The 20,752-nt window shown below is 39.2% G+C and overlaps 1 protein-coding gene across 2 annotated transcripts in view; it reads left to right on the forward strand.

Moving 5' to 3' along the window:
- Dhc36C (Dynein heavy chain at 36C) overlaps positions 1-20,752 on the forward strand; it is a 117,115-nt gene that overhangs the window by 80,050 nt on the left and 16,313 nt on the right. For both annotated transcript variants that reach the window (XM_070100062.1, XM_070100063.1), the window contains exons 57-69: positions 316-417; positions 848-974; positions 1,221-1,441; positions 1,884-2,004; positions 2,422-2,561; positions 4,121-4,209; positions 5,327-5,480; positions 6,589-6,722; positions 7,431-7,622; positions 8,090-8,249; positions 18,447-18,692; positions 19,569-19,766; positions 20,225-20,408. In XM_070100062.1, coding sequence (XP_069956163.1) covers positions 316-417; positions 848-974; positions 1,221-1,441; positions 1,884-2,004; positions 2,422-2,561; positions 4,121-4,209; positions 5,327-5,480; positions 6,589-6,722; positions 7,431-7,622; positions 8,090-8,249; positions 18,447-18,692; positions 19,569-19,766; positions 20,225-20,408 — 2,068 coding nt within the window. The remainder of the gene's footprint in view (positions 1-315; positions 418-847; positions 975-1,220; positions 1,442-1,883; positions 2,005-2,421; positions 2,562-4,120; positions 4,210-5,326; positions 5,481-6,588; positions 6,723-7,430; positions 7,623-8,089; positions 8,250-18,446; positions 18,693-19,568; positions 19,767-20,224; positions 20,409-20,752) is intronic.

Consider the following 20,752-nt stretch of genomic DNA (forward strand, 5'->3'; position numbering starts at 1 on the left):
TTGTGTTATTTTAACACTAATACTGTTCCTGATTCTTCCTTTCACAGACAGAATCCACTACCACAGAGCACTTATCATGCGCTGTGTATAGACAACCTCAACATTTAGCATTTCTTTGACGACTCTCGGTGTATAATCTGGGATAATGTTCAGAAAGTAATGCTCAATCAACATTCATGAATTTCTGTCTCCAAGTCGCAGCTAAACTGCGAACTGATCGAACAGAAACACCGTCCAGTTTCCACTTCAAAGTTTTAAGTTGTGAGTTGTTTCGGCCACAATATTATGACTAATTCTTCACTGTTACTTCCGCAGGGTGAGAAACCAGACCGGGTACCAGATCCTCAAGGGACGGGCAAGATGGTTGAGGAGTATTGGTCCGTCAGCAAGAGACTGCTGGGAGATATCAAATTTAAGGTATGCTGCCTCTCTAGGCTCCTTGTCACAACGGCAAGAAAGACTGAACTTTCCACACCGAATTGTGGGTCAATTGCTATTGTTCCAGCCGTAATATTGTGGTTTTTATTCTTTAATGTGAAATTTGTGGAATGGCTTGTTAATATATGATCTTTGGTGGCCCATACAGCAAATACATCACCTTCTTGAAGATCTTTAGATAGTACGTTGACGAAGGATGGAGTCTCCACCACACCTTGCATTTTATGACCTACTCAGGCAGGTCATTAGAGAAAAAGGTGAATTGTGGCCTTAATGACCTGTTTTGTCAAGAGCTTCAATTTTAACTTAAAAGTTTGTAATAGATGTACATTTTAAAACATTAGTCATCTTCATCATCACTGAGTGTAAGCATCAGTCGACACTGTGTGACTTTCATATCTTTCTGCAGGAAAATTTGTTGAATTTCGATAAGGAGAACATCAGCCAGAAAGCCATCCAGACTATACGCTCCAAGTACCGTGACAACCAGGAGTTTAAGCCAGAGAAGATCATGGTGGCATCCAAGGCGGCAGAGAGTAAGTTAGTCTAACCTGACTTTCATGTAGGATTATTTTTTTACGCGTTACAGTTCAATAATGTCTTCGATTTAAACCTAGTTAAAAATTGTTAGTTAGTCTAGGTTAGGTTATATTAATGTTAATTGATCAGTATTCATGAAATGAAAAAAGAGGCGATCCAACTGTTGTGTACTCAAACCACAGGTTGAAAAATGCGGATTCATATACGATATGTGCCGTTCAAAGAATGTAAACGTGTTGCAGGTTTGTGTAAGTGGGTGCTGGCGATGGAGAGATACGAGGAAGTGGACCGCAAGGTAGCGCCCAAGAGAGAAGCTCTCCAACGTGCTGACCAGCAGTACCAGGGCCTGATGGGAGAGCTTCGCAAGAAGCAGGAAGCACTGAGGGGCGTCCAGGAGGAGCTAGCGGGTCTCCAAGCAGAGCTCGACACTGTTAAAAAGGAGAAGCTGGAGCTGGAGCAGACGGTGAGAGGTCTAGGGGAGGAATTAAAAGTCACAGTTCCCGTGGCCGGAACAATTTCCGAAATAACCCCAACACTTTGGAAAGGATACTTGAGAAGACATTTCGATCCATTCTGAACCATTACCGAGTAACAACTGTTACTTAAAAATAATCCAAGATGAACCAAAACATCATCTAAAATGTCCTTTCCAAAGTCCGGGTGAACTGTAGCAAAATTTAAACCAGTAAATCCTAGTAAATTGTAGTACACTGCTAACACGATCTTTTGTTATGCAAGGTGAGAACCTGTCATCACATTTTATGTTGTGATACTGATTTTTTGGATAATAAACGCTGGTGAATGGCACACAGACGGAAACAAAAAAGCAGATGTGATGAGTATCGCATATTTCTTCTTTACACTAGTGCCTTCTTTAGTAAACTCAGCCTCGTGTTCTCCTTCAGGTAGAATTGTGTAGTATTAAGAAGGACCGTGCGGAGCAGCTGTTAGCAGCTCTGGGAGGAGAGAAGACCCGCTGGACCGACAATGCCCACCACCTAGCCCAAGTCTACATCTACCTTACAGGTACATCTACATTAAAGCTACATCTGCCTTGCAGGTACATTTATCTTACAGGTGCATCTACCTTTTACGAGTCTTATTCACAGTTAGTCTATAAACCGGAAACAAAAACTGGATGACGTTTTGGTCTACTCTGGAAAATTGTTACTTTTCGATACGTCCAGTATTATCGTCAATTTTCTTGCTACATTATCCGACATTACTGTCCTTTGTGGACTGTTATCAAATGCTTTAATCCCTCTTGAAAAATATCAGACGCCTCGGTCAATATTTCGTTCGTCCTGGTCCATGACTTGATAATAACCTCACAGTGGTTAAGGACAGACCATTTCAGTGGTCCAGGACAAAATATTTTAAATCCAACCTGTGGGTTAGTTGTGAACTGTTCCAGCCACTAAATTGTGTCTCATTCTGCCGTAGGTGACATGCTGTTGGCAGCAGGTGTGATAGCTTACTTGGGAGCCTTCACACCGGAGTACAGGATGGAACAGACTACCCGTTGGCTGCAGGAGTGTCGCGAGAGAGGTGTTCCCTGTTCCGGAGAGTTCGTCTTAGCCTCGGTTAGTTCTTAGTAGTCTTGGTTTGGAAGGCAGGGTGCCGGCAGGATGTTTGATGCAAAGTCGCTTAGGAGTGTGCGTGTGTGTGTTATGCGAAATGCTGGAGGTTCACTCCTCCTTGAGGGACTTAACCCTTAGTGTAAACTTGATCAAGATTTATCAAAACTATAAAGCGATCGGCTATCTAAACATTGTCTTAGTAAACGTTTGCTCTGCTCTAAGTAACTGTTTTTGACATTGCCTTCAATGCATAACTAAAGTGGTATGAACACTTGTTTTTTTTTTTCAACAAGTCGGTCGTCTCCCACCGAGGCAGGGTGACCCAAAAAAAAGAAAGAAAATCCCCAAAAAGAAAATACTTTCATCATCATTCAACACTTTCACCACACTCACACATTATCACTGTTTTTGCAGAGGTGCTCAGAATACAACAGTTTAGAAGCATATACGTATAAAGATACACAACATATCCCTCCAAACTGCCAATATCCCAAACCCCTTGTTAATATTAAATAATAACCCACATGGAGATGGAAACTCTTGAGATTGATCGATCTGTATATTTCGACTTCTTTCTGGGATCATCTTCAGCAGAAGAGGATCAAATATAGCATAGGCATGATTTCTACGTATAGTTCTCGTATTAACGATTTTCTTTAGATTGTGCTGGCAAAACCGCTAGTTCATTGTGCACCTCGTATCTACCCTGTGGAGGTAGCAGAAGAGCATGTGGATACACAAAAATCTTAGGAACTAGCTACTAAAGGGGAAACAGGCATACATCTTGATGTATAATTGTTTTGTTACAAATAGCCTTTTGTTAGTTTTTGAATGTAATGCAGTTTTTCCAGTTTATGTGATTTGGAAGCTTGTTTTTCACATTGTTGAATTTACATATTAATAGCTGTTGTCATGCCTCAACTATTTTACAGGCTAATAGATTGTCCTGCCTCAGTTCCTTTACTGGCTAATAGATGTTGTCCTGCCTCGGCTCATTTACAAACTAAGAACCTTAGTTCATTTCAAACCCCTGCCATGCCAGTCGACTAACACCCATGTACTTATTTACTACTAGGTAAAGATGGGCAATAAATGTAATTAGACTTGCCCACACTTCTCACCCCCACCTGGGAACCAAATCATCATCACTGTGGTTTTGAGCAGAATGCTCTATATCTTATAGTTAAAGGGTTGTGTAGTCTAGTTCCTAATTATTTTTAATGTATTCCGTGTGTGAAAGATTTAATTTCCTAGGTGAATTATCCTCTACATTAATACACATGACGGTTGTATCTAGTGTACATAGTGTTGAATGTAAAGGAGCATCAGAGTGTAACGTACACTTGTCAGTACGAAGCTAAAATCCACTTATATACAGAAACTGGGATTGCCTTGGGTAAATCTGCTGATAAGAATCTCAGATGGAGGTCGAAATATTCAGATCCTCCCCCATCTGTGTGTCTGCTTACACGTTGATTTTACCTTCGTAGTGCAGAACATGTGCAACATCGTGTGGTGTTTGTGGTTGCTTGCAAATTGACCGAAGCCTCGTGTCTTCTCAGGTGTTGGGAGACCCACTCACCATCCGTGACTGGACACTCAATGGCCTGCCCACCGACCCCTTCAGTATAGATAACGGTGTCATTATCAGGTTGGTCTAGTAATGTCATCACCTACGTTCACTAGGGGTTCAATAACTCCACCTCTCCATATGAAGTGATAAAAGCCGCTTTTAGCACTTCATATGGAAATAAAGGTTTCCATTCCCACGTGGCTTGTTCTGCATTGTTAAGATCGCCTGTTTTCGATTGTACTGCATATGAAGGTAAATAATTCCTGCAGTCACTGCTGTTCTTTGAAGAACATTTGTTAGTGTACATAGAATGAAATCTACGAGTATTTTATGCATATCTATGTGCAGTTCATGTATACAGGTACTTTTGCAATATTTGAGTTTATAAATGCATGAAGAAAATGTGTTAAGACACTTTCTTAAACATTTCGAGATAGATATAATTTGAAAGCTGTCTTAATATTTATCAGCAATGTGTGTGTGATCTCTCGGTAGTGTATTTATGTCATTCTCTGTTGAGAATACATTTACAGTCATCTTTCTCGAGTATTTTAAACACTTTGTCACTTTTTTATTATATTGCTCATTTTAATGCTGAATTCTGTCATCCCTGTTTTCTTACTCTTCCTCTCCAGTTTACCCAAATCTTCCTGTTGTGGTTGAAGGAGAATCAGAAGGCCGAGGTAACACACGTCTTGTTTATTTAGCAGACACCATGACCACAATAACAATAATTTCCACAAACCTAAAGTATCAATGATATAATACTCAAGCTAGCGTAGAAGAGTGAATTGTCTCTTCATTCCTATGCTGTAGGATTACATTCCCTGCTATCTCTTCTCAATACACAAATAACCAGCACATAGGAGAGACAAAAGTTTACGACGACATTACGGCCCGACTTGGACCATTACAAAGTCACATTGACTGTATTGTCACAGTGTGACTGTATTGTGCCATTTTGTTCCCTTTTCAGTACCTAACAATTTCACGTAACTTTTTTTACTTTATCTGTAAACATGCTCATATAGTTAGCACTTCCTTACAACAGAATTCATGTAACTTAAGAACGTTACTGAGGCCAGTACTGACCCTTGAGGTCTCCAAGCCCACCCTACCATGCGGATAATTCCTGCCTAGCTGGTTCTTCAACGCACTTTTCTGTCACTTATTCTTTCTCCTGTCTGTTCAACAGTAACACAACGCGGTGGCCGCTGCTGATCGACCCACAGGGCCAGGCAAACAAGTGGATCCGTAACATGGAGAAGGACAACTCGCTCCAGGTGGTCAAACTCTCGGATCCAGATTTCATACGCACCTTAGAGAACTGCATCCAGTTTGGCCAGCCGGTAAGTACAGCAGGTCCTCGAATAACGTTGTTTCGTGCAACGTCGTTTTGTTATAACGGTGATGAGAAAATAAAATCGAATGAATACACATTATTGTAAAATGAAACTCCGTAAAGTATACGATAATCATAAGAATGCACGACAATAAACGATGTGGTATGACAGTGCTCAGCGAGCCCGCCATATTTGTTATTGTTGAACTGCCTGGTGGTAGGAGATGCTCTTTATAATTTTTGCTTTGCAAACCTTTATTCCTTGATTTAACCCTGTTGCAGTGAGTGCTAAAGGTGCACTGGGCCCCCTGATGTCTGTGGCATAAAAAAAAAAAAAACAGAAAATATGTGACATTAGAAACAAAAGTTTTAAAGAGATTTGTTAATATCAATTAGCCTATGGTAAAATTGATTTCGTTATACGTCGTTTTGCTTAAAGTTGCAGTTTCCATGAACCTATCGACGACGTTAAGCGAAGACTTACTGTACATAGCCTACTATAACTTAAAGAAAATCGTATTTGTATAATTGCAGTAAACTTTGGGATAAGTGTATACTGATTGTTGGTGATTCACTGCTCATAAGATAAGCACGGCGTGCACTGTAAACCAGCCGCTCAGGCGACACAAGTACCTAAATGGTAGTGGGTCTGGATGGAGGCTCCAGCCTTAAGATAAGATTTGTTAGAATTTTTAACCCTGGGAGGGTTAGCTACCCAGGATAACCCAAGAAAGTCATTGCATCATCAAGGACTCTTATTTCCATTAGGAGCTTTCAATCTTGTCCCCCAGGATGCGACCCGCAACAGTTGGCAAATACCAGGTGCCTACTTACTATTAGGTGAACAGGGACAGCAGGTGTAAGGAAACGTGCCCAATGTTTCCACCCGGAAGCGAGAGCGTTGCTTACTAAGCCACGGGACATCTTCAACCCATATTGTACTGAACAATGCACACAGGTTTACCACTTCACGTGAATATAATAATAATAATATAGGAGAGTTAAGAAATTGATGATTGGAACCTCTTGCGAAAGTTAAAACACAGTACAGTGAGACCGGGTTGCCCATGGTTTATCAGTATCTTTGCCTGCCAGTTTTGCAAATTGTGTTGTAGGTGCTACTGGAGAACGTGGGGGAAGAACTGGACCCTATCCTGGAGCCCTTGCTGCTTAAGCAGACCTTCAAACAGAGCGGCTCTACCTGCATCAAACTCGGAGACGCCACTATTGAATACTCCGCTGATTTCAGGTGCAGTACTCACGTTCCTAATTAATAATAATAAATTTATTTCTTGTTTGCAGTATACAGGTACTGTAATTTGTCTGTAATTAAATATTGTTAGGCACAAAAGAAAACCACTAGCAGACAGTGCTTCAGCCATAAGATGACCCGTACAAGGTAACCAGCGACGAACTGAAAGTGTTAGAACGGCTCCATTTGTATGATGTCCAGAGGCTCCACCTGTGAGTATAAAGTCGATTTCAGGTTGGTAGGTTTATTAGGTTTAAAGGACTGTGGACTAGACGTGTGCCATTAAGACTTCATGTCACCTGTACACTGAAAGTCAAGGATAATTTAATCCCTACATAGGGTAAAATGAACTTTTATTGTATATAGATATAAGTATCTCAGTGTCAGATTCCAGGCACTTGCCTTCCTAGATCTGTTAAAGTAGAGCTGGTGTAAAGTGAGTCTCCTTCAGGGATGACCCTACCAAGTCTGTAGTGACCCACGACATCTCTGACTTGCTCTCAGTGATAAGTCAGACACATGGGCAACACTTGGGTATCTTTATTGTGGAAACGTTTCGCCCCCACAGGGGCTTCATCAGTCCAATACAAAGAAGAATAGTGAAAATAAGAAAGAGATTGAGGTAATCATATAAATATCAAGTAATCTTCTCTTAAGTATCTCTGCGTGTCAATTCCTCCTTCGGAATATACTTTCCTCCTTCAGGATGTACTTGACGACGAAGCTGAGTAACCCCAACTATGTACCGGAGGTGTCGGTGAAGGTCACCCTCGTCAACTTCGCCCTCACCGCCGCCGGCCTCGAGGACCAGCTCCTGGCCCTCGTTGTAGCTCACGAGAAACCTGAACTGGAGGAGGAGAGAGTCACGCTCATGCTCCAGACTGCACAAAACAAGAAGTAAAGTAACACTGATTTGTATTTTCATATAGTTATTATAATTATTATTATTATTATTAATTAGTATATATTATTTTAATTAACTGCCCGAGGTCTGTTAAGGTTGCATATTACCTGTATACTAACATCAAGAATACTTTTATCTTAATTATATGAATTAACTATATATGTACTATATGTTTATCTTAATTATGCGAATTAAAATAACTACATACATGACTGCCGGTGTGTATACCCTTCTGCTAAGTAGAGATATCAGAAAAATGCAGAATTCAAGATAAACTGGAAATAAGAGAAAGATAAAATGTGCTGAGCATTTAAAAAAATAAGAGGGGAGCAATAGTAATAATAATAATAATAATAATTCATGTTAAGCGCTAAACCCATCTATAGAGGGGATCAGTAAGGAGCATAGGTCGTGTAACGAAAACTGATCCCATACGACCCATTCCGCTGGCATCCTGCAGGAACCTGAAGGAGTTGGAGGACAGGATCTTGTCAACGCTGTCGTCTTCTAAGGGCAGCATCTTGGAGGACGAGACAGCTATCAACATCCTCAGTGATGCCAACAGACTGGTGAAGGAGACGCAGGAGAAGCAAACCATCGCTGAGGAGACGGAGAAGAAGGTAAAAGATGGAGAGGGAAGTAGTGAGAGAGAGAAAAAAAAATAGAGATAGGTGGAGAGAAATGGATAAACAGAAAAATAGGTAGAGTGAGATAGAAAGAAATATATATAGTATATATATATAGTATATATATAGTAGTAGGTTGGTAGACAGCAACCACCAAGGGAGGTACTACCGTCCTGCCAAGTGAGTGTAAAACGAAAGCCTGTAATTGCTTTGCATGATGGTAGGATTGCTGGTGTCTTTTGTCTGTCTCATAAATATGCAAGATTACAAGTACGTCTTGCTACTTCTACTTACACTTAGGTCACACTACACATACATGTACACGTTTATTTATACACACTCATCTGAGTTTTCTTTGATTTTATCTTAATAGTTCTTGGTCTTATTACTTTTCCTTTTATATCCATGGGGAAGTGGAATAAGAATCTTTCCTCCGTAAGCCATGCGTGTTGTAAGAGTCAACTAAAATGCCGGGAACAATGGGCTAGTAACCCCTTTTCCTGTAAAGATTACTAAAAAGAATAAGAAGAAGAAAATTGTCAAAGTGGGAAGTCTGAATGTGCGTGGATGTTGTGCAAATGATAAGAAAGAGATGATTGTGGATGTTATGAATGAGAAGAAACTGGATGTCCTGGCTTTAAGTGAAACAAAGTTGAAGGGGGTGGGAGAGTTTCAATGGAGAGGAATAAATGGGATTAGGTCAGGGGTTTCAAATAGAGTTAGAGCTAAAGAAGGAGTAGCAATAATGTTGAAGGATAAGCTATGGCAGGAAAAGAGGGACTACAAATGCATAAATTCAAGGATTATGTGGAGTAAAATAAAGATTGGATGTGAAAAGTGGGTTATAGTAAGCGTGTATGCACCTGGAGAAGAGAGAAGTGTAGAGGAGAGAGAGAGATTCTGGGAAATGTTGAGTGAATGCGTGGGGAGTTTTGAATCAAGTGTGAGAGTAATGGTGGTTGGGGATTTCAATGCTAAAGTGGGTAAAAATGTTATGGAGGGAGTAGTAGGTAAATTTGGGGTGCCAGGGGTAAATGTAAATGGGGAGCCTTTAATTGAGCTATGTGTAGAAAGAAATTTGGTAATAAGTAATACATATTTTATGAAAAAGAGGATAAATAAATATACAAGGTATGATGTAGCACGTAATGAAAGTAGTTTGTTAGATTATGTATTGGTGGATAAAAGGTTGATGGGTAGGCTCCAGGATGTACATGTTTATAGAGGGGCAACTGATATGTCAGATCATTATTTAGTTGTAGCTACAGTTAGAGTAAGAGGTAGATGGGAAAAGAGGAAGGTGGCAACAACAAGTAAGAGGGAGGTGAAAGTGTATAAACTAAGGGAGGAGGAAGTTCGGGCGAGATATAAGCGACTGTTGGCAGAAAGGTGGGCTAGTGCAAAGATGAGTAGTGGGGGGGTTGAAGAGGGTTGGAATAGTTTTAAAAATGCAGTATTAGAATGTGGGGCAGAAGTTTGTGGTTATAGGAGGGTGGGGGCAGGAGGAAAGAGGAGTGATTGGTGGAATGATGAAGTAAAGGGTGTGATAAAAGAGAAAAAGGTAGCTTACGAGAGGTTTTTATAAAGCAGAAGTGTTATAAGAAGAGCAGAGTATATGGAGAGTAAAAGAAAGGTGAAGAGAGTGGTGAGAGAGTGCAAAAGGAGAGCAGATGAAAGAGTGGGAGAGGCACTGTCAAGAAATTTTAATGAAAATAAGAAAAAATTTTGGAGTGAGTTAAACAAGTTAAGAAAGCCTAGGGAAAGTATGGATTTGTCCGTTAAAAACAGAGTAGGGGAGTTAGTAGATGGGGAGAGGGAGGTATTAGGTAGATGGCGAGAATATTTTGAGGAACTTTTAAATGTTGAGGAAGAAAGGGAGGCGGTAATTTCATGCACTGGCCAGGGAGGTATACCATCTTTTAGGAGTGAAGAAAAGCAGAATGTAAGTGTGGTGGAGGTACGTGAGGCATTACGTAGAATGAAAGGGGGTAAAGCAGCTGGAACTGATGGGATCATGACAGAAATGTTAAAAGCAGGGGGGGATATAGTGTTGGAGTGGTTGGTACTTTTGTTTAATAAATGTATGAAAGAGGGGAAGGTACCTAGGGATTGGCAGAGAGCATGTATAGTCCCTTTATATAAAGGGAAAGGGGACAAAAGAGATTGTAAAAATTATAGAGGAATAAGTTTATTGAGTATACCAGGAAAAGTATACGGTAGAGTTATAATTGAAAGAATTAGAGGTAAGACAGAATGTAGAATTGCGGATGAGCAAGGAGGCTTCAGAGTGGGTAGAGGATGTGTAGATCAAGTGTTTACATTGAAGCATATATGTGAACAGTATTTAGATAAAGGTAGGGAAGTTTTTATTGCATTTATGGATTTAGAAAAGGCATATGATAGAGTGGATAGAGGAGCAATGTGGCAGATGTTGCAAGTTTATGGAATAGGTGGTAAGTTACTAAATGCTGTAAAGAGCTTTTATGAGGATAGTGAGGCTCAGGTTAGGGTGTGTAGAAGAGAGGTAGAATACTTCCCGGTAAAAGAAGGTCTTAGACAGGGATGTGTAATGTCACCATGGTTGTTTAATATATTTATAGATGGGGTTGTAAAAGAAGTAAATGCTAGGGTGTTCGGGAGAGAGGTGGGATTAAATTATGGGGAATCAAATTCAAAATGGGAATTGACACAGTTACTTTTTGCTGATGATACTGTGCTTATGGGAGATTCTAAAGAAAAATTGCAAAGGTTAGTAGATGAGTTTTGAGAATGTGTGTAAAGGTAGAAAGTTGAAAGTGAAAATAGAAAAGAGTAAGGTGATGAGGGTGTCAAATGATTTAGATAAAGAAAAATTGGATATCAAATTGGGGAGGAGGAGTATGGAAGAAGTGAATGTTTTCAGATACTTGGGAGTTGACGTGTCGGCGGATGGATTTATGAAGGATGAGGTTAATCATAGAATTGATGAGGGAAAAAAGGTGAGTGGTGCGTTGAGGTATATGTGGAGTAAAAAAAACGTTATCTATGGAGGCAAAGAAGGGAATGTATGAAAGTATAGTAGTACCAACACTCTTATATGGGTGTGAAGCTTGGGTGGTGAATGCAGCAGCGAGGAGACGGTTGGAGGCAGTGGAGATGTCCTGTTTAAGGGCAATGTGTGGTGTAAATATTATGCAGAAAATTCGGAGTGTGGAAATTAGGAAAAGGTGTGGAGTTAATAAAAGTATTAGTCAGAGGGCAGAAGAGGGGTTGTTGAGGTGGTTTGGTCATTTAGAGAGAATGGATCAAAGTAGAATGACATGGAAAGCATATAAATCTATAGGGGAAGGAAGGCGGGGTAGGGGTCGTCCTCGAAAGGGTTGGAGAGAGGGGGTAAAGGAGGTTTAGTGGGCAAGGGGCTTGGACTTCCAGCAAGCGTGCGTGAGCGTGTTAGATAGGAGTGAATGGAGACGAATGGTACTTGGGACCTGACGATCTGTTGGAGTGTGAGCAGGGTAATATTTAGTGAAGGGATTCAGGGAAACCGGTTATTTTCATATAGTCGGACTTGAGTCCTGGAAATGGGAAGTACAATGCCTGCACTTTAAAGGAGGGGTTTGGGATATTGGCAGTTTGGAGGGATATGTTGTGTATCTTTATATGTGTATGCTTCTAGACTGTTGTATTCTGAGCACCTCTGCAAAAACAGTGATAATGTGCGAGTGTGGTGAAAGTGTTGAATGATGATGAAAGTATTTTCTTTTTGGGGACTTTGTTTCTTTTTTGGGTCACCCTGCCTCGGTGGGAGACGGCCGACTTGTTGAAAATATATATATATATATATATATATATATATATATATATATATATATATATATATATATATATATATATATATGAGATGAGATCTCATCTCAGTTCCCAAGGGGAGTGAGATGAGATGTGAAGCTGTGTAGTTCCAGACATGGCAGCAAGTGGTTTACAGTTGCTCATAAGTTGGAATAATGACTGTTTGGCCTTACATTAAAAAAATACCTTAAAAAAACTATGAAAAATACAGCAAAACTCATAAGGGTTAAGTCTTAGAATTGACCAATCTATACCATACTTGAAACTCATCCAAATCCCTCCAGTGTTCCTGTGTTTGAACTGGTTAATGTAACTGCAAAATATATTATGGTAAATGAAACAGTATTGCATTTTTATATAGTGGTAAGGTTTGGGTATTTGAATATTGAATTCATATTTTTCTTTGTTCTCTCTTTCCATGGGGGTGTCTTAATGGTAGAGAAGGACTTGATCCAAGGAATTTAATGCACATACTAGTACTATATTTTCTGGTGTAAACCTGATTACCTCTCATTTCCCATGCAATGTATGACACTTATGGGTTCAGACTAACAGATTTTCAGTACAGTGAACCCTTGAATTAATGGACTAATAGGGATGGGAGGGGTGTACATTATTGCCAGTTGTCCATAGATTCCAAGTTATGAAATTAATTTTTCATGATTTTAACTTAAATGGACAAAGTTTGGAATCAGTGGACTTGGTCCATTGATTCAGAATACTGCTGCAGAATAATACTACAATGCACCATTGGCTCCCCGTTTTTCTTTATACTGCGCACACTGACCATGAAGACCCATTCTCTCACATGTAGGCCTACCAGCTTTCTCCTGCTTGATTTGAAGCCACTAGAATTTTGGCGTATTAGTACGTCAAACACATTGGCTCGTAAAACGTATATAGTATTCGACTGAAACAGTCAAAGGGTTAATCATGAATCCCCCGCACACTCATGGTTTAAAATGCTGTATAAATTTTGTTGGTTTATAACCCTTTTGGTTGTTTTAGAATAGTGTACTATACATTATTTGTCACGTGTACCTTAGTAATCTAATAACACATACATATACAGTTGGACTTGGAACTATTCAGTACAAAATCTATAATTTGTCTCACTGGTAAAGAGTAATTTAATACATTTTAAGGTTGAATTCAGCATATTGCTCAGTGAAATTTAGACTGAACATGAAATAAGTAGTTTTGCTTGTATTAAAATTGAACTTGTACTGAACATGGGCAAGTTTTCCTTTTCTTATGACCATAGTTAGTGTTAACTGAAAGGAAGAGAGTATAGAAGAAAGTAAGAAAGATAGAAAAATGAATATCTTTTTCTTTTTTCAACAAACTGCTGTATCCCACCAAAACAGGGTGGCCAATAAATAAAAAAAATTATCTTTTTAACTTTAGTACGTGTAATGTATACAGGAGAAGAGGTTATTAGCCCCTTGCTCCTGGCATTTTAGTCGTATCTTATAACATGCATGGCTTACGGAGGAAGAATTCTGTTCCACTTCCCCATGTAGATAAGTAAATATATAGTTGTTTGCAATGTGTGTGTTACTGGGTGTGTATTTGGAAAAAATCAAATTTTCAAAAAAGTAAATATAACCCCGTAGCCTGGCTAGCAAAGCTCTCGCGTCACACGCACGGGGCCCGGGTTTGATTCCTGGCGGGGTAGAAACATTTCGATGCATTTCCTTACACCTGTTGTCGTGTTCACCTAGCAGCAATTAGGTACCTGGGTGTTAGTCGACTGGTGTGGATGTTAGTCGACTGGTGTGGGTCACATCCTGGGGGACAAGATTGAGTACCCCAGTGGAAATAAGTTAGACAGTCCTCGATGACACACTGACTTTCGTGGCTTATCCTGGGTGGCTAACCCTCCGGGGTTAAAAATCCAAATGAAATCTTTTCTTATCTTAACTCTAAATATATTTATAAAGTTATTACAATAACTGTTTACGTAAGTAAATTTATTTAGGCACAGGTACACACAAGTACAATTATCATACATAGTGTAAATTACCTCGGATAACCAAGACAAGTCAGACAAAGTGACTTATTTCCATTTGCAAAATGGGTGTCCATACATGTAAAACTGTCACCTTGTATTAGATTATCATGATGAAAGATGTGACTTTGTGGGTAAATGTGATGGAAGTTTGGTTAAAGACAAGCAATGGTGAAACTTTGTTTCATCTCTAAATTATAACAGTGGTGTATCTATCTTTTCTTGTATATTTCAGCAAAATAGAATGCCCCATATTTGAGCAACACAGGAAAAATGTATGTAGGTACCGAGCACAGGCTCTCCATTAATGCTAGGTAACATAAATTGCTAAGCTGCCTTCTTTCCCATATTTATCTTTTAGTATGAAATGAAGTAACTCTGCTAAATTGAATTCATCTTCATGTTTATATTTAATATTAGAACAAAGGATTGAAGCCCCAGTATTTAAGACATGAGAAGATAAAAGAGGTAAGAAAAGACTGACAGGTCATTAAAATGTACTACAAGTTCATGTACTACAAGTTCATGAAGTACATGTACTACAAGTTCATGTACTACAAGTTCATGTACTACAAGTTCATGTACTACAAGTACATGTACTACAAGTTCATGTACTACAAGTTCATGTACTACAAGTACATGTACTACAAGTTCATGTACTACAAGTACATGTACTACAAGTACATGTACTACAAGTTCATGTACTACAAGTACATGTACTACAAGTTCATGTACTACAAGTTCATGTACTACAAGTTCATGTACTACAAGTTCATGTACTACAAGTTCATGTACTACAAGTTCATGTACTACAAGTACATGTACTACAAGTTCATGTACTACAAGTTCATGTACTACAAGTTCATGTACTACAAGTTCATGTACTACAAGTTCATGTACTACAAGTTCATGTACTACAAGTACATGTACTACAAGTTCATGTACTACAAGTTCATGTACTACAAGTTCATGTACTACTGCTTCATGTACTACAAGTACATGTACTACAAGTTCATGTACTACAAGTTCATGTACTACAAGTTCATGTACTACAAGTTCATGTACTACAAGTTCATGTACTACAAGTACATGTACTACAAGTTCATGTACTACAAGTTCATGTACTACAAGTACATGTACTACAAGTTCATGTACTACAAGTACATGTACTACAAGTTCATGTACTACAAGTACATGTACTACAAGTTCATGTACTACAAGTTCATGTACTACAAGTACATGTACTACAAGTTCATGTACTACAAGTTCATGTACTACAAGTTCATGTACTACAAGTTCATGTACTACAAGTTCATGTACTACAAGTTCATGTACTACAAGTTCATGTACTGCAAGTTCATGTACAAGTTCATGTACAAGTACATGTACTACAAGTTCATGTACTACAAGTTCATGTACTACAAGTTCATGTACTGCAAGTTCACATACTACAAGTTCATGTACAAGTTCAGGTACTACAAGTTCATGTACTACAAGTTCATGTACTACAAGTCGTGTACTGCAAGTTCATGTACTACAAGTTCATGTACTACAAGTTCATGTACTACAAGTTCATGTACTACAAGTACATGTACTACAAGTTCATGTACTACAAGTTCATGTACTACAAGTTCATGTACTACAAGTTCATGTACTACAAGTTCATGTACTACAAGTTCATGTACTACAAGTTCATGTACTACAAGTTCATGTACTACAAGTTCATGTACTACAAGTTCATGTACTACAAGTTCATGTACTACAAGTTCATGTACTACAAGTTCATGTACTACAAGTTCATGTACTACAAGTTCATGTACTACAAGTTCATGTACTACAAGTTCATGTACTACAAGTTCATGTACTACAAGTTCATGTACTACAAGTTCATGTACTACAAGTACAAGTTCATGTACTACAAGTTCATGTACTACAAGTTCATGTACTACAAGTTCATGTACTACAAGTTCATGTACTACAAGTTCATGTACTACAAGTTCATGTACTACAAGTTCATGTACTACAAGTTCATGTACTACAAGTACATGTACTACAAGTTCATGTACTACAAGTTCATGTACAAGTACATGTACTACAAGTTCATGTACTACAAGTTCATGTACTACAAGTTCATGTACTACAAGTTCATGTACTACAAGTTCATGTACTACAAGTTCATGTACTACAAGTACATGTACTGCAAGTTCATGTACTACAAGTTCATGTACTACAAGTTCATGTACTACAAGTTCATGTACTACAAGTTCATGTACTACAAGTTCATGTACTACAAGTACATGTAGTACAAGTTCATGTTCATGTACTACAAGTTCATGTACTACAAGTTCATGTACTACAAGTTCATGTACTACAAGTTCATGTACTACAAGTTCATGTACTACAAGTACATGTACTACAAGTACATGTACTTCAAGTTCATGTACTACAAGTTCATGTACAAGTACATGTACTACAAGTTCATGTACTTCAAGTTCATGTACTACAAGTTCATGTACAAGTACATGTACTACAAGTTCATGTACTACAAGTTCATGTACTACAAGTTCATGTACTACAAGTTCATGTACAAGTTCATGTACTACAAGTTCATGTACTACAAGTTCATGTACTTCAAGTTCATGTACTACAAGTTCATGTACAAGTTCATGTACTACAAGTTCATGTACTTCAAGTTCATGTACTACAAGTTCATGTACAAGTTCATGTACTACAAGTTCATGTACTACAAGTTCATGTACTACAAGTTCATGTACTACAAGTTCATGTACTACAAGTTCATGTACTACAAGTTCATGTACTACAAGTTCATGTACTTCATGTTCATGTACTACAAGTTCATGTACAAGTTCATGTACTACAAGTTCATGTACTACAAGTTCATGTACTACAAGTTCATGTACTACAAGTTCATGTACTACAAGTTCATGTACAAGTTCATGTACTACAAGTTCATGTACTACAAGTACATGTACTACAAGTTCATGTACTACAAGTACATGTACTACAAGTTCATGTACTACAAGTTCATGTACTACAAGTACATGCACTACAAGTTCATGTACTACAAGTACATGTACTACAAGTACATGTACTACAAGTTCATGTACTACAAGTTCATGTACTTCAAGTTCATGTACTACAAGTTCATGTACTTCAAGTTCATGTACTACAAGTTCATGTACTGCAAGTTCATGTACTTCATGTACTACAAGTTCATGTACTACAAGTTCATGTACTTCAAGTTCATGTACTACAAGTTCATGTACTTCAAGTTCATGTACTACAAGTTCATGTACTGCAAGTTCATGTACTACAAGTTCATGTACTACAAGTTCATGTACTACAAGTTCATGTACTACAAGTACATGTACTACAAGTTCATGTACTACAAGTTCATGTACTACAAGTTCATGTACTACAAGTTCATGTACTACAAGTTCATGTACTACAAGTTCATGTACTACAAGTTCATGTACTACAAGTTCATGTACTACAAGTTCATGTACTACAAGTTCATGTACTACAAGTTCATGTACTACAAGTTCATGTACTACAAGTTCATGTACTACAAGTTCATGTACTACAAGTTCATGTACTACAAGTTCATGTACTACAAGTTCATGTACTACAAGTTCATGTACTGCAAGTTCATGTACTACAAGTTCATGTACTACAAGTTCATGTACTACAAGTTCATGTACTACAAGTTCATGTACTACAAGTTCATGTACTACAAGTTCAGGCCTCCATCAGCAACATTATTATTATTATTATAATCAAAAAGAAGCGCTAAGCCACCCATCAGCAACAGCCTGATTGACCAGGCTAACACCAGACGAGCTTGGCCCATGGCCGGGCTCCGGGAGTAGAAAAACTCTCGAAGCTCATCATAAGCAAAGGTAATGGGTAGGATAATAAACTGCTGAGCTAAGCAAAAAAAAAAATATGGATTCAGTATCATTATGACAAGTCACAACACTTCTTTAGCTGGAATGTTGGCAGCTGAACAGACCACGTCAATTGGCACGATGATACCGGGTCCCAGTATTCCTTGACTGTCTTTTTTACTATCATATACTTTCACGTTATTGGGGAAATTATCAAAGTATTTGCTGTATTAACCTGTATTCCCCGACAACGTAGCGACTTTGTTTAGAAAAACAGAAGCTTAAGGCTTGTAGAGACGCAGGTTTTAATTATAGGGTGACCTGCTCAGTGGACCTTTTAGTTATGGGCTTGAATCTCTTAGCTGGCTTTCTGGTCCACCACGTAACCAAATAACTTATAAATTAGCCATATATTATGTTATATTAAGTATAATGAGTTTTCAGATCAACGCGACTCGTCTGGGATACAGGCCCGTGGCTGTGACCGCCTCCATCCTCTTTTTCACACTGAGGGATCTGGCAGCCCTCGATCCCATGTATCAGTTCTCCCTCAACTGGTTCGTCAACCTCTTCTCCAACTCAATCGACAACTCAGAGAAGGCTAACGAGCTGCTGGATCGCCTCAACGCCCTCAGGAACCACTTCACTCTCAGCCTCTACCACAACGTCTGTACTGGACTCTTTGAGAAGGTGAGTAGCAGTGGCTGGGTGAATCTGGGCGTGTTCCTGTGCTTGCTTGGTGAAGGACTCTTCATCAGAAGGAGTTAGATACCTTCACCATATTCAGATTAAATTTGATTACCTTTCCCCTCCCCACATTCTGCCCTAGACGCTGTATGAAGTTATACAATGCTTGATCATTATCAAAACACATAAGCTGACTAACTGATATGTAGGGGAACAAAGGCGGGGTAGGGGTCGTCCTCGAAAAGGTTGGAGGGAGGGGGTAAAGGAGATTTTGTGGGTGAGGGGCTTGGACTTCCAGCAAGCGTGTATGAGCGTGTTATAAAGGAATGAATGGAGACGAATGGTATTTGGGACCTGACGAGCTGTTGGAGTGTGAACAGGGTAATAGTGAAGGGATTCAGGGAAACCGGTTATTTTTATATAGCCGGACTTGAGTCCTGGAAATGGGAAGTACAATGTCTACAATTTAAAGAAGGGGTTCGGGATATTGGCAGTTTGGAGGGATGTGTTATGTATCTTTATACGTATATGCTTCTAAACTGTTGTATTCTGAGCACCTCTGCAAAAACAGTGATTATGTGTGAGTGAGGTGAAAGTGTTGAATGATGAAAGTATTTTCTTTTTGGGGATTTTCTTTCTTTTTGGGTCACCCTGCCTCTGTGGGAGACGGCCGACTTGTTAAAAAAATTATTTATTATTATTATTACTAATTATTATTATATATTTTATTTTATTGTTATTATTAATTATTTATTACTCGTTCTGAAGGTTCTTGCTCTCTTTACTCTTATTCTGCAGGCCTTCGTTGTTTGTCACTCTCTCACTCTTCAGGTGAAGTTAGTCTTTTTCGTTCTGAAGCTCCTTGTTCTTCTTCCACAGGACAAATTAGTGTTCTCGTTCCTCGTGTGTGTTAACCTCCAGCGCTCTGAGAACCAGGTAGTAGATGCGGAGTGGCTCTTCCTGCTGACGGGCGGAGTGGCTCTGGCTCATGAGCCTCTCCCCAACCCTGCACCAGGATGGATGCCGGAGACTACCTGGCTTCAGTTCCAGTGGCTGTGTTGTCTGCCTTCCTTAAAGGTGTGTGTGTGTGTGTGTTATATCTATATCCTTTGTTTTCCATATATAGCGTGCAGATTAGCTGCAGATTGCAGTTGTAAGTAGCCTTTGTGTGAAATATTATGACATAGGGTTTATTTAACTTGTTTCTGTAGTACATTGAAGTGAAATATCCTGGCCACCACACTGAAAGTTGTATTTTAGTGTGTATACACCGAGATTATGTGTATATTTAAAGTGTATGTACTCTGGCAAGGGCGTATATCAGCGTATATTCACCTGAATGTGTTTATATATGCTTCTAGGTGTATAATCTCAGCTTAAATGCACTTAGAGATATTTATCTCTCAGTGTTAATACACAGAGTTTACATTAAATCCTATTTTAAGTGTGATATTATCCATGATTGGTGGTGTACCGGTGATATGCATCCGTTTAACCTTGTACAGCCGTTCACTTATTCCGTGCTCCTCATTCAGCACCTGGTGGAGGAGTTTCCTCAGCACTTACATGAGTGGCGGGCGGTGTTCGAGTCCGAGAACCCACACAAGGAGATCATTCCATGCGAGGGAGAGGATGAGCTCAGCCGCATGCAGCTGTTGTGTGTTCTCCGATGCCTTCGTCCAGATAAAGTGGTGGCAGCCGTGCAAGACTACGTGGCTGGTGGGTCCTGTGTGTATGTTTGCTTCCTGTGTCCCAGAACTTCACATAGTGCTCTGGAAGACTTATGTTGGAGGTAGGCTTTCTGTGTCTGCTTTGCGTGTCCCAGAACCTCTCATAGTGCTCTGCAGGACTATGTGGCTGGTAGGTCTTCTGTGTTTATCTGCTTCCTGTGTCCCAGAATCTCGCATAGTGCTCTAGAAGACTGCGTGATAGGTAGGTTCTGTGTCTGCTTTATGAGTCCCAGAACCTCACATAGTGCGACTACGTGTTAGGTAGGTCTTATGTGTTTGTGTACTTATTGCAGGACAGCTCTTAAACATAACTGGAAAATAAAGTACATCTGT

This window comes from Cherax quadricarinatus, chromosome 71 (assembly GCF_038502225.1).
Source record: "Cherax quadricarinatus isolate ZL_2023a chromosome 71, ASM3850222v1, whole genome shotgun sequence".
Classification (NCBI taxonomy): Eukaryota; Metazoa; Arthropoda; class Malacostraca; order Decapoda; family Parastacidae; genus Cherax; species Cherax quadricarinatus.